The sequence below is a fragment of the Oncorhynchus masou genome, chromosome 30 (assembly GCF_036934945.1).
Source record: "Oncorhynchus masou masou isolate Uvic2021 chromosome 30, UVic_Omas_1.1, whole genome shotgun sequence".
Lineage (NCBI taxonomy): Eukaryota > Metazoa > Chordata > Actinopteri > Salmoniformes > Salmonidae > Oncorhynchus > Oncorhynchus masou.
The window spans coordinates 12,258,702-12,273,543 of record NC_088241.1 but is presented as its reverse complement, the minus strand read 5'-3'; the positions used below and the strand labels follow the sequence as shown (position 1 = coordinate 12,273,543).

Genomic DNA, 14,842 nt, shown 5'->3' with positions numbered 1-14,842 from the left:
TAAGTCAGCAAAAGGAAGAGAAAAGGTGCAGAGCAGAGAGACTGGCTTATTAATAGTAAGACTGGCTTATTAATAGTAAGACTGGCTTATTAATAGTAAGACTGGCTTATCAATAGTAAGGCTGGCTTATTAATAGTAAGACTGGCTTATTTATAGTAAGACTGGCTTATCAATAGTAAGACTGGCTTATTTATAGTAAGACTGGCTTATCAATAGTAAGAGTGTAAAGGCATTATATTGCATTCCATGTGTTATTTTTTCTCAAAGTAAACCATCACCCAGTTCTGTGAATAGTAAGGTTGGCTATAAGATATTATCAGTGAAATGGCGGAGAATGTATGACAAACTACCAGAGCATGAGGATGGTGTGTCTCACAAGAACTGAAATGGAAAAATCTGCAGCATACCATAACAACAACTATACATCAAATCTAATTTTATTGGTCACATACACATGGTTAGAAGATGTTAATGCAAATGTAGCGAAATGCTTGTGCTTCTAGTTGACTATGCAGTAAAATCTAACAAGTAATCAAACAAATTCACAACAACTACCTTACACACAATGTAAAGGGATGAATAAGAATATGTACATATAAATATATGGATGAGTGATGGTGTGTGGCATAGGCAAGATGCAGTAGATGGTGTAGAATACAGTATATACAGTTGAAGTCGGAAGTTTACATACACCTTAGCCAAATACATTTAAACTACATTTTTCACAATTCCTGACATTTAATCCTAGTAACAAATCTCTGTCTTAGGCCAGGTAGGATCACCACTTTATTTAAAGAATGTGAAATGTCAGAATAATAGTAGAGATAATTATTTATTTCAGTTTTAATTTCTTTCATCACATTACCAATGGGTCAGAAGTTTACATACACTCAATTAGTATTTGGTAGCATTGCCTTTAAATTGCTTAACTTGGGGCAAACGTTTCTGGCAGCCTCCCACAAGCTTCCCACAGTAAGTTGGGTGAATTTTGGCCCAATCCTCCTAACAGAGCTGGTGTAAATGAGTCAGGTTTGTAGGCCTCCTTGGTCGCACACACTTTTTTCAGTTCTGCCCAAAAATGTTCTATAAGATTGAGGTCATGGCTTTGTGATGGTCCCTCCAATACCTTGACTTTGTTGTCCTTGAGCCATTTGCCACATCTTTGGAAGTATGCTTGGGGTCACTGTCCATTTGGAAGACCCATTTGCGACCAGGCTTTAACTTCCTGACTGATGTCTTGAGATGTTGCTTCAATATATCCACATAATTTTCCTCATGATGCCATCTATTTTGTGAAGTGCACTAATCTCTCCTGCAGCAAAGCACCCCCACAACATGATGCAACCACCCCTGTGCTTCACGGTTGGGATGGTGTTCTTCGGTTTGCAAGCTTCCCCCTTTTTCCTCCAAACACAACTATGGTCATTATGGCCAAACAGTTCTATTTGTGTTTCATCAGACCAGAGGACATTTCTCCAAAAAGTATGATCTTTGTCCCAATGTGCAGTTGCAAACTGTAGTCTGTTTTTTTATGGCGGTTTTGGAGCAGTGGCTTCTTCCTTGCTGAGCGGCTTTTCAGGTTATGTCAATATAGGACTTTTACTGTGGATATAGATACCTTTGTACCTGTTTCCTCCAGCATCTTCACAAGGTGCTTTGCTGTTGTTCTGGGATTGATTTGCACTTTTCGCTACAAAGTACGTTCATTTCTAGGAGACAGAATGCATCTCCTTCCTGAGCATTGTGATTGCTGCGTGGTCCCATGGTGTTTATACTTGCATATTACTGTTTGTACAGATGAATGTGGTACCTTCAGGCGTTGGAAATTAATCCCAAGGATGGACGAGACTTGTGGAGGTCAACAATTTTTTTCTGAGGTCTTGGCTGATTTCTTCTGATTTTCCCATGATGGCAAGCAAAGAGGCACTGAGTTTGAAGGTAGGCCTTGAAATACATCCACAGGTACACCTCCAATTGCCTCAAAGGATGTCAGTTAGCCTATCAGAAGCTTCTAAAGCCATGACATCAATTTTCCAAGCTGTTTAAAGGCACAGTCAACTTAGTGTATGTGAACTTCTGACCCACTGGAATTGTGATACAGTGAATTATAAGTGAAATAATCTGTATGTAAACAATTGTTGGAAAAATTACTTGTGTCATGCACAAAGTAGATGTCCAACTGACTTGCCAAAACTATAGTTTCTTAAGAAGAAATTTGTGGAGTGGTCAAAAAATTAGTTTTTGACTCCAACCTAACTGTATGTAAACTTCCGACTTCAACTGTAGGTATTCCTCTTGTCCAGAGAAATAGACTGTATAGACAGTCAGCAGCAGAAACAAATCTAGTCAGACATTTATAAAAACAGAGCAGTTCTGGAAAGCATTTTGGATGTGACACTGTACTTTGCATCTAGGAATCTTCCATTCTGGGGGAAGTCACTCAATCTTCATGATGTGTTGTCAAATTATGACCCGATGTTAATTGAGCACTTACAGAAAGTCAGGGACAAAAAGAAAGGAGCACGACTGACTCATTACCTCAGCCCTCAGAGCCAAAGCCAGTTCATGTGGTCAAAGGGTTTCGAAAACAATACTTTATGAAAGAGAAGATGCAATTTTATAACTCGGGTATATGTGATGCAACTCCAGACATTTCCCATACTGAGCTAAATGTATTATTGGTGAGATAGGTACACAAGGATAAAGTTCAGGGAACAGCTGAATGGGAAATAATTGAATGTTTTCTTGACTTTAAAGACTTTGTTAGATAGACAGGCAGTGAAATTTCTGAAATGATTTTGAGTGCATTGGAAGGGCCTGGTATTGACACAGCAGATTGCCGTCGTAAAGGTAAAGGTAATGGTGCAAATATGTCAAGGAAAGTGGAAGGAGTTCAAGCACACATACTGGAAAAGAATCCACTGGCCACAGACACACCTTGTGCCTCCCATACTATTAATCTTGTGGGTGTACATGCAGCTCAGTCGTGCCCAGGAGTATCAACCTTTTTTGGCTGTGTGAATCGTCTTTACAATCTGTTCAGTTCCAGCCCAGAGCGATGGGCCATTCTCAAGGAAAAGACTGGCTGCTGTCTTAACTGCCTTTCAGACACACAATGGCGTGTGTGTATTGCTGCGGTCAGAACAGTGGCAACTCCTTTAGCGTCTATTATCAAGGCCCTAGACATGCTTCTTGCTACCTGCAGCCTGACAAACAAAGACAAATCTGAGGCAAAAGGTCTGAAAAGCTGCTTCATGTCTTTCAAGGCTTGAACCATTTTTTAAAGAATAATGGGCAAAGCTCTTAAAGACTTACGCAGAACGAGTTACAGCTGTAATTGCTACCAAATGTGATTCTTGCATGTATTGACTCAGGGGTGTGAATACTTATGTAAATTAGATTTTTCTGTATTCATTTTCAATAAATTTGTAAAAATATCTAAAAACATGTTTTCACTTTGTCATTATGGGTTATAGTGTGTAGATGGGTGAGATAAAACAACATCTATTGAATCCATTTGGAATCCAGGCTGTAGCACAACAACATGGGAAATAGGTCAAGGGGTATAAATACTTTCTGAAGGGACTGTATGTATGAAGATGTGCTGTTTTATGTTTGAGGGTGCTCCAGGGTGTGCTTGTAATCTCTCTGATTGTGTTTATGTAAACTGGAGACTCTCTATGATCAGACAGCACCGTGTCCCTGGTCCCCCGCTTGACTTGTTCTCCCGTGTGTGTTTGTGCATATGTGTGTGTGTTTGTACAACGCTACCTGACTACTGATCAATGCAATGCAGTAGAGGGTCTCCCACGAGTGTCCATTCACATGATTCCCTGTTTGAAGCCAGTTAAGAGGAGAGTCCAAAACCAACCATTCCAATATAGTGTTGTAGTGCTACAGTGGTGTAATATGATGATGAAAGCCTTTTTAGCCACAATGGCAACCGTTACTAGAAAGGAATACAAATGTCCGTTTTTAGAGCAAATGTGCTCATGTGTCATTATCAGACAATGTTGTCTGCAAAGTGTATGCACACCACACTGATTAGTGGCCCTTTCACATGCAAAATGTATTGGGGGGAAACACACCACTCTATTAGATAAATAGGGGAAATCCATGACGTAAATGGGGCCCCGTGTGAGGAGAATCCCAGTAACTGGACTAACATCTGGATACGGAATGATATCCAACAGTCAGTATAGCTGTTAGGATACAGACGAGACAGGCACATGTCTAGTGTACATGGTCACTGCTTGATTAGACAAAACCCCTTGAAAGCTCTCTCGTTCAGCACCCCCTGATTTCAGCGACCACTCCTCCCCATACACACGAAGACCTAGTGTAGTTACAGTTAGCACATGGTGCTAACATGCACGCTGAAAAATCTCACTTCCCAAATGAGTCTGTAAACAGGATGTGAAGGCGGTGCCGGCAACATCGTTTGCAGAAATAAGTGTCAGGGTGCAGTTATGGCGTTATTTAGTGCACCATAAAGAGCCAGGCTATTGATTCGAGAGCAGAAGCGGCTCCACAGTGATTTCTGTCGTCGTCACTCTCATTAAACTGATGTATAGTGCTCGCTATTCTCCTCTATGCCCATCTGCCTTTGTATCTCTCTGTGTCTATCTATATCCTCTATCCTCCTCTGTGTTTGTTCATACCGGTCCACATCATCCTGTCTCTGTCTATAGTGTTCACCATTCTCATCTCTGCCTCTCTCTCTCTATGTTTATATATCCTCTCTAACCCTCACTGTGTGTTCATAGTTCGTACCTGTCAATATTTCTCCTCTCTATGACTATGTCATGCTGTCTCTCTCTCTCTCTTTGTATCTCTGTCTTTCATTATGTTTCTGTATAACATACTATTGTCTACTCCAGCTAGAGTATGTGGGAGTACTGAAAAGCGCTATACAAATAAAGTTATTATGATTGGGGTTATTATTATTATTATGTGAGAGTACTGTAGCGTAGTACCGGTACTTTCTTCAAAATCTGTCAACAGCATCAAGGAGAATGGAAGAAGGCCACAACAAGCAACAACAATGGGTGGAAAACTGCATTTGCTGTTGGTACATACTCGGAACGCTTAATTCTGTTTAAACTCTGTTTGTTTATTTGGATCGTGTTTCTGGTACAAGAACTGGCAGACTATACCAGGCTTATGGCTGCGTCTGCTTTGGCAAAAACCCAGGCGGTTCTGCTAAGCCTGTACTCTTCCTCCTCTATAAGGCTCAGTACACACACACACACACACACACACACACACACACACACACACACACACACACACACACACACACACACACACACACACACACACACACACACACACACACGCACACACACGCACGCACACACACACACACACACACACACACACACACACACACACACACACACACCAACTTGAGAAATTCCATCTCATCTGTTCCAAATGATTTGGTACGAATTGCTCCACAAACCTGCAGACCCACTAATCTGTGACCTGAGAGAATCAACGTGGGGAAGATAACTAGAGAACACCTCCCAACAGGCCTCAACCTCCCATTCAAGATGAACCAATTGGCTGTACAATACAGTGACTATGATTGTGTTTGCGTGTGGGTTTAGGTGTACTTGTGTATGTCAGACAAGAGGCCTGAATGTAATTCCATCAGTGGTAGATAAAGACGCCAGACTGTGGGTTCATGTAGATTGTGGTTTTCCATCAACATCTAATGACATTTCTGAATTGATCTGTTAATTATTGAATAATGGCCAAAGTCTTCTACACTGATTCTATCCTCTGCTGAGTTGACGGTGAGGGTCTTTGTTTCTGTCAGAAAACCCAAAGTTTGGAAGAAATCTGTCATTTCCTGTAAAGGCAGAGAAACATTCTTCAACCTTTTATGCTAGCTACACAAAGAGCTAACCAACCACATGAGACATTCAAGCTGCTAGATGTGAAGCTACAAGTGAACAAAAATCATTACTTGTGGTTGGAATTAACATTTACATTTCATTGTCCAAACTGAAGAAGAAAAAATGTCTGCAAAAATATAATGTGAAGGAGCAGCAATATACAATATATTATTTTAAGAACAACTGATCTTTCCATGACATAGACTGATCAGGTGAATCCAGGTGAACGCTATGATCCCTTATTGATGTCACTTGTTAAATTCACTTCAATCAGTGTAGATGAAGGGGAGGAGACAGGTTAAAGAAGGACTTGCAAGCATTGAGACAATTGAGACAGGATTGTGTATGTGTGCCATTCAGAGGGTGAATGGGCAAGACAAAACATGGTAGTGCCTTTGAATGGGATATGGTAGTAGGTGTCAGGCGCACCGGTTTGTGTCAAGAACTGCAATGCTGCTGGGTTTTTCATGCTCAACAGTTCCCCGTGTTTATCAAGAATGGTCAGCAACCCAAGGACATCCAGCCAACTTGACAACTGTGGGAAACATTGGAGTCAACATGGGTCAGCGTCCCTGTGGGAGAGCTTTTCGGCACCTTGTAGAGTCCATGCCAGAGGAATTGAGACTGGTCATAGGGCAAAAGGGTCCACAGTTATATATGAAGATAAATCGTTTCCCACCACATTTCCTCTTGACAGAAAACCCTTAAACATCGATTTGCTATAAAAGCAAATATGTCAAGCTGCAACTTTTTATTTACTTTGCTGTCTTGCTGCTATGAACATTGCTAGTCAATGTCAGTCACTTTCATAGTGTGTCCTCTGACTATGATTCCAATTATTGATCCAATTCAAGAAAGAAGCCTTCCTGCACATTACTGACAATCCAATTAAAAAGCTGTGTTTTCGTAAAATCCCTATACATTCTTTGAGATGATGCTAAATCTCTTATCACAACATAAAACTATTGCCACTGAACGCATCCTTAAAGGACAAGTTAGCCTTTGACACTTGTTTTTGATAAACTTATCCCAACCAGCGATTCAGTTCTTCATCCTGGTTCGTGGATATCAAATCAAATCAAATCAAATTTTATTAGTCACATGCGCTGAATAAGACAGGTGTTTTACCTTACAGTGAAATGCTTACTTGCAAAGCCCCTAAACAATAATGCAGTGAAAAAATATGAATGTGAAATAAAAGTAACGCAATGTTCATGATGACACAATTACATGTGTACAACATCTAAAGACCTGCATCACTGTACTGAGAGCTTTCCCGATTCTAAAAGGCATCATTTGGGTGCTTTTGGAGCATTTGTTGATGTTTTTCAGAACCCCCTACTGCACAATGAGGATGAGGAAGTGAATCGCTGGTTGGGGTAAGTTTCTCAAAAACAAAAAGTGTCTGGACCCTTCTATAACATGCCGTTTACATTTGGTTTAAAAAAAGCTAAACTCTCTTTTAATGTGCAGTGCCATATTCTCAGGGTCTGCACTGCGTCTCAGGTCTCTATGCAGGTTACAATCAGAATAGAATGTCAATATAGCAATCAATACGCCAATATAGTACCTGTATAACAATATCAATACTAAGTAAAGCTCCATTTTTTTGGCTGCTGCTGGTTTATAAACACCAGTAGTGATGGAGGGGTTCGGAGGCTTACCTCTGGGGTTGGTTTCATTTTCTTGCTGACACAGCGATGATGATGATGAGGAGGGTGAGGATGAAGCCTCCCGCCACCAGCATGTAACACTTCCTCTTCCTCATCTGCCTCTGTGGGTCAGATCAGATTAGATTCAATTAGAAAACTATAGAAACTGCAACATATTCAATACATACAAAAACACAAACATTTCATCTCCTCCAGGCACCCATCGTAATACCAGGTGAAATGGCTGAAACACAATTGTGGGTTTTGGGGTTACCTTAGGTTTTTACATCAGAATGTGTTTTCAGAAATAACTTGTCATGAAGACTTGATTTGAGTTTGGTCAAGTGCTTGGCGGTTAATGATGAGAGAAACCATTAAGAGCCAGTAGTGTCTGATCACAGAACACAGAAACAACAATATTTTCCTTCACATACTCTCTTTCCTCTTTTTTTTCTCTTTCTAATATCGCCTGTGGTGTCATTTAAAACTTGAAAATTTTCAAGCAACTTCCCGCATAGAACACAAGCTGTGTCATCCTCTCATGTTCATTACCCTCAATGTATAGTAAAAAAAAATGAATGAAAAAGAAACTCAACTTTGATAAAGAAATAGAAATGAAAATAACTAGAATGGAGAACAGGGGTTCGAGATGTTTCTGTATTTCCCTGGCTCCTAGCCTCCTCAGGCGATGGGTGATGTGTCAGAGCAGGGAGGGGAGACCAGAATGTTGTTTTCAAATGCTTTTTCTTTCTCTTTTCCCCTCCCCGTTTCTCCGCTACAAAGGCAGTGAGAGCGGCTGCGTTAGACCAGAGCTGGGTCTGGAGGCTTTAAATCCTGACTCGCTTCAAAGCAATTCATCTTCTGAGACTGGAAACAGGCTTTCCATGTGGAAAGAGAGAGAGAGAGAGAGAGAGAGAGAGAGAGAGAGAGAGAGAGAGAGAGAGAGAGGGGAAAAAAATTGCTGTCGAGTAATTTTCAGTTTAAACGTTCCACTCCACAACAATTTGCATAAGCAGCCCTGCGTCTGTGATAAGAAGATTGGTAATTTTCAAAGGCTCTGTGGGGATTGAGAATTAAAAGCCTTTCTCCGCTATCTCCTCTCTTGCAGCTGGCCACCACAGATTCCCCGGCTTCTCTCTCACATTTCCTTATAAACTGTGCCTTATAAACTTTCTCTCCCGTCCTCTCTCCTTCTCCCTGCCTGAACACAGCAGTCACACAGTGCAGTCTCTCTCTCTCAATCTCTCGTCCCTATTCCACTGTTATTTAGGCAGAACAGACAAATAAATAAGGTAGAGAGAGGAAAAAATGGTTTACTATAACAAAGGAACTGTTGCAGTATTTTTAAACTTGAATTTTCTAGCCACAGGGCCGTGAGAGAGAGATGGGAGAGGGAGGCACACAGAGAGCAGAGAGGGGGTGGGGGGGGGTGGTGACTGAGACAGAACTGAGAAAAGGAAGAAATGCTCTTATCACTAATTTCCTAATCCTCAGGAGAGTCCTGTAGGCCTGTGGTTGATGACCTTGTACACTGCAGTTCCCTGGGAGGAGGAGAGAGGAGGTCTAGAGAGGATCTCCCCAGCTCTATTCCGCTCAGTCTGAATGACCAAGAACAGGACAAACCTTAACCTCAAGCATTTGGTCGATTCTTGCATTGCTCCAGATGTCCCCATCTCACTACCCCCCCCCTCCCCTCTCTCTCTGCCACTTGCCTACCCGCGCCTGTTCCCGCTGGCTCTCACCCCTGATCCTTTCAATCTCAGTGTTGTCATTGTCATGGCGAGGTTCTAAGAAATCCCCTTTGTCAGCATAAAGGTCTGGTCAAGGATAAGGGTCAACTGGGTTAGAATGAGCTAGAGAGGGGCTGAAAGAGACATGAGCTTTATACAATATGTGGCACCTTGAATCCACTCAGTTAATCTCAGAGCCAGCTCTGCTGAAGAAAGCTTGGTCTCATGGTGAGGATACGTTTGGAAACGGTCACAAACGCCAAAATGTTAACATATTTTTCTAGCTATACTGTAACGTTGTTTCATGTCCCAAAACATGATGATGTGGCACCAGGTATGTGCATAATGCCATCCAAAGGTGTTGATGCATTTCACAACCATGCCAGGGACCGTGTGGACCGCCTCAGGGTATGGGAAGCATGAGGCTGCTACACTGCATCCTCACAGTCCAAGATGATCCTCACCGCGGTTATTAGCAGCTGCAGCTCCAAACTCATCACCATTTCTCTCATACAGATAGACAATCTCACATTGAGTTTCTGGGAGGGGAAAGCTATTTAGCTTATGTGTGACATTAGAAATGTCTTAATAATACAATAATAATGGCACGCAATGATTACTGACATCATATTTTTCCTCCTTTATCGCATATGGAAGACGAAAACTAGTTGCCTCCTTTGTAATGGGATTATGTGAAATGTGTACAATCTAATTCCCAGTCAACCCTGATAATGATATATAAAAGGCAGTGGTGGGCCATCAGGGCCAGCAAGGCCTTCTCTGCTGGCCTAAACAATCATCAGAATATCATTTTTTAAAAATATATTATCCCACAAATAGGTATTAAATTATTCCCCAGAGTAAGAGTTATACTCTTCATTTCTTAGCTTTCCTCTTGGTTGCACTGCTTCCAGCCCCAGGTTGAGATTTGGAGGGCTGGTCTTTATGTTGGGGCGGCAGGGTTGCCTAGTGGTTAGTGCGTTGGACTAGTAACCGGAAGGTTGCAAGTTCAAACCCCCGAGCTGACAAGATACAAATCTGTCATTCTGCCCCTGAACAGGCAGTTAACCCACTGTTCCTAGGCCATCATTGAAAATAAGAATTTGTTCTTAACTGACTTGCCTAGTTAAATAAAGATAAAATAAAAAAAATGTTAGATCTTTTATCCAATCATATTCAGCCATCATGTGTTGCCAGGGGTCTAAAATCTGCCCTCAGGCCTTCAGAATCAACAGTGCGGGCACTTGTAGCTTAAAGTGAATGGAAATTAAAATTTTGTGTCAACCAATCAGCTTTAGAGTTGGCTATTGTACGCCTGCTGGCTGGCTCCAGTGTTACACAGGAGCCAGCTAGCAGGCGTAGTGCCTGCACGTCTTTTGATTGGATTACCAATATTGAGATGCAGGTCCTATATGGAACTAGGAAACTGAAATTGATCAACAAATTAATTTGCGTACTACTCAGCTGTTTTTTCAACCCACAATGGCGGAAGGAGGAGAAGATATCGATTTGGTCGAGGATATAATTATAACGCCATTCTCAAGACAAACTTTTCAAGAAAAGTTAGACATTGTAAGGAGAGGTCGCCCGACACCGACGCTACAAAGTCTGTCACAGGCAGGAAAGGGGTTCGTTCGCCACTTTCAAAGTTCCAACTACGAGCGCTATCAATGGCTCACAGGTTCCGAGAAGCACTGCAAACTGTACTGCTGGGAATGCCTATTATTTGCAAGTGATCGATTTGGTGTTTGGAGCCATACTGGCTTTGCAAACTTGAGTTGTCTAACCAAGGCAGCAACGAGACACCAAAGTATGGCTGGGCACTTACAAGCAATGGTGCTTTTGAAAACTTTTGGGGACACCAGAGTGGATCTACAGCTAAACGAACAAGCGCGCAGGGTAACGGAGCTGCACGATGAAAAGGTGAAGAAAAATAGGGAAATATTGAAAAGACTCATTGATTGTGTCATGTTTTTGGGTAAACAGGAACTTTTTTTGGGGGGGGGGACTTAAAGCTCAAAGTTTGTGGACCAGAAATGGATAGAAGAAGAGTATTAATATAACTCTGTTGCACTCAACTATGTTCTTGCATATTAGTTACTGTATTGTATTGTACTCTTCCCCTGCAATTATCTGAATAAAAATGTAAATTTAAAGGTGACGCAACGCCTGGTTATACTGCGTTTCTGTCTAAATGTATAGTGTCTAGAGCCTTGGCATCATAATGATGGTAATAAGAGGTGGATTAATTTGGGTGGGAATGTATGGGACTTCACTGAAGGCCCAGGCCCATGGCACCCCACTGATAAAAGGAGTAGCAAACAAACACTCACGGCCAGTCCTGGGACCCTCAGTGGAAGTACAACTGTAACAGGCTCCCTGTCACTTGTCACTGTCTCTGCTGCATCTCCTCTGACTGCACCACAAAACACTCCCTGTCCCTGTCCCTGTCCCTGTCCTTGTCCCTGTCCCCATATCACCTCAGACTGTAACACAAACCTCTGCCTGTCCCTGTCCCCATATCCCCTCAGACTGCAACACAAACGTCTGCCTGTCCTTGTCCCCATATCACCTCAGACTGCAACACAAACCTCTGCCTGTCCCTGTTCCCACCCCCGTCCCTGCATCGCCACAAACCCCTCCCTCTGCCTGTCCCTGTCCCTGTCCCTATATCACCTCAGACTGTAACACAAACCTCTGCCTGTCCCTGTCCCCATATCACCTCAGACTGTAACACAAACCTCTGCCTGTCCCTGTCCCCATATCACCTTAGACTGTAACACAAACCTCTGCCTGTCCCTGTCCCCATATCACCTTAGACTGTAACACAAACCTCTGCCTGTCCCTGTCCCCATATCACCTCAGACTGTAACACAAACCTCTGCCTGTCCCTGTCCCCATATCACCTTAGACTGCAACACAAACCCCTCCCTGTCCCTGTCCCTGTCCCTGTCCCTATATCACCTCAGACTGTAACACAAACCTCTGCCTGTCCCTGTCCCCATATCCCCTCAGACTGTAACACAAACCTCTGCCTGTCCCTGTCCCCATATCACCTTAGACTGTAACACAAACCTCTGCCTGTCCCTGTCCCCATATCACCTTAGACTGTAACACAAACCTCTGCCTGTCCCTGTCCCCATATCACCTCAGACTGTAACACAAACCTCTGCCTGTCCCTGTCCCCATATCACCTTAGACTGTAACACAAACCTCTGCCTGTCCCTGTCCCCATATCACCTTAGACTGTAACACAAACCTCTGCCTGTCCCTGTCCCCATATCACCTCAGACTGTAACACAAACCTCTGCCTGTCCCTGTCCCCATATCACCTTAGACTGTAACACAAACCTCTGCCTGTCCCTGTCCCCATATCACCTCAGACTGTAACACAAACCTCTGCCTGTCCCTGTCCCCATATCACCTTAGACTGTAACACAAACCTCTGCCTGTCCCTGTCCCCATATCACCTCAGACTGCAACACAAACCTCTGCCTGTCCTTGTCCCCATATCACCTTAGACTGTAACACAAACCTCTGCCTGTCCCTGTCCCTGTCCCTGTCCCCATATCACCTCAGACTGTAACACAAACCTCTGCCTGTCCCTGTCCCCATATCACCTCAGACTGCAACACAAACCTCTGCCTGTCCCTGTCCCCATATCACCTCAGACTGCAACACAAACCTCTGCCTGTCCTTGTCCCCATATCACCTCAGACTGCAACACAAACCTCTGCCTGTCCCTGTCCCCATATCACCTCAGACTGCAACACAAACCTCTGCCTGTCCCTGTCCCCATATCACCTCAGACTGTAACACAAACCTCTGCCTGTCCCTGTCCCTGTCCCTGTCCTTGTCCCTGTCCCCATATCACCTCAGACTGTAACACAAACCTCTGCCTGTCCCTGTCCCCATATCCCCTCAGACTGCAACACAAACGTCTGCCTGTCCTTGTCCCCATATCACCTCAGACTGCAACACAAACCTCTGCCTGTCCCTGTTCCCACCCCCGTCCCTGCATCGCCACAAACCCCTCCCTCTGCCTGTCCCTGTCCCTGTCCCTATATCACCTCAGACTGTAACACAAACCTCTGCCTGTCCCTGTCCCCATATCACCTCAGACTGTAACACAAACCTCTGCCTGTCCCTGTCCCCATATCACCTTAGACTGTAACACAAACCTCTGCCTGTCCCTGTCCCATATCACCTTAGACTGTAACACAAACCTCTGCCTGTCCCTGTCCCCATATCACCTCAGACTGTAACACAAACCTCTGCCTGTCCCTGTCCCCATATCACCTTAGACTGCAACACAAACCCCTCCCTGTCCCTGTCCCTGTCCCTGTCCCTATATCACCTCAGACTGTAACACAAACCTCTGCCTGTCCCTGTCCCCATATCCCCTCAGACTGTAACACAAACCTCTGCCTGTCCCTGTCCCCATATCACCTTAGACTGTAACACAAACCTCTGCCTGTCCCTGTCCCCATATCACCTTAGACTGTAACACAAACCTCTGCCTGTCCCTGTCCCCATATCACCTCAGACTGTAACACAAACCTCTGCCTGTCCCTGTCCCCATATCACCTTAGACTGTAACACAAACCTCTGCCTGTCCCTGTCCCCATATCACCTTAGACTGTAACACAAACCTCTGCCTGTCCCTGTCCCCATATCACCTCAGACTGTAACACAAACCTCTGCCTGTCCCTGTCCCCATATCACCTTAGACTGTAACACAAACCTCTGCCTGTCCCTGTCCCCATATCACCTCAGACTGTAACACAAACCTCTGCCTGTCCCTGTCCCCATATCACCTCAGACTGCAACACAAACCTCTGCCTGTCCTTGTCCCCATATCACCTCAGACTGCAACACAAACCTCTGCCTGTCCTTGTCCCCATATCACCTCAGACTGTAACACAAACCTCTGCCTGTCCCTGTCCCTGTCCCTGTCCCCATATCACCTCAGACTGCAACACAAACCTCTGCCTGTCCTTGTCCCCATATCACCTTAGACTGTAACACAAACCTCTGCCTGTCCCTGTCCCTGTCCCTGTCCCCATATCACCTCAGACTGTAACACAAACCTCTGCCTGTCCCTGTCCCCATATCACCTCAGACTGCAACACAAACCTCTGCCTGTCCCTGTCCCCATATCACCTCAGACTGCAACACAAACCTCTGCCTGTCCTTGTCCCCATATCACCTCAGACTGCAACACAAACCTCTGCCTGTCCCTGTCCCCATATCACCTCAGACTGCAACACAAACCTCTGCCTGTCCCTGTCCCCATATCACCTCAGACTGTAACACAAACCTCTGCCTGTCCCTGTCCCCATATCACCTCAGACTGCAACACAAACCTCTGCCTGTCCTTGTCCCCATATCACCTCAGACTGTAACACAAACCTCTGCCTGTCCCTGTCCCCATATCACCTTAGACTGCAACACAAACCCCTCCCCCTGTCCCTGTCCCTGTCCCTGTCCCCATATCACCTCAGACTGCAACACAAACCTCTGCCTGTCCCTGTCCCCATATCACCTCAGACTGCAA

General features: G+C 44.1%; 1 protein-coding gene across 1 annotated transcript in view; it reads right to left on the bottom strand.

Annotated features, from left to right (window-relative positions):
• The window catches only part of LOC135522062 (t-SNARE domain-containing protein 1-like), a 123,533-nt gene that overhangs the window by 27,265 nt on the left and 81,426 nt on the right, over window positions 1–14,842 (bottom strand). The window contains exon 11 of the mRNA XM_064947978.1: window positions 7,568–7,677. Within this exon, the coding sequence (XP_064804050.1) occupies window positions 7,582–7,677 (96 nt within the window). The 3' untranslated portion in view covers window positions 7,568–7,581. The remainder of the gene's footprint in view (window positions 1–7,567; window positions 7,678–14,842) is intronic.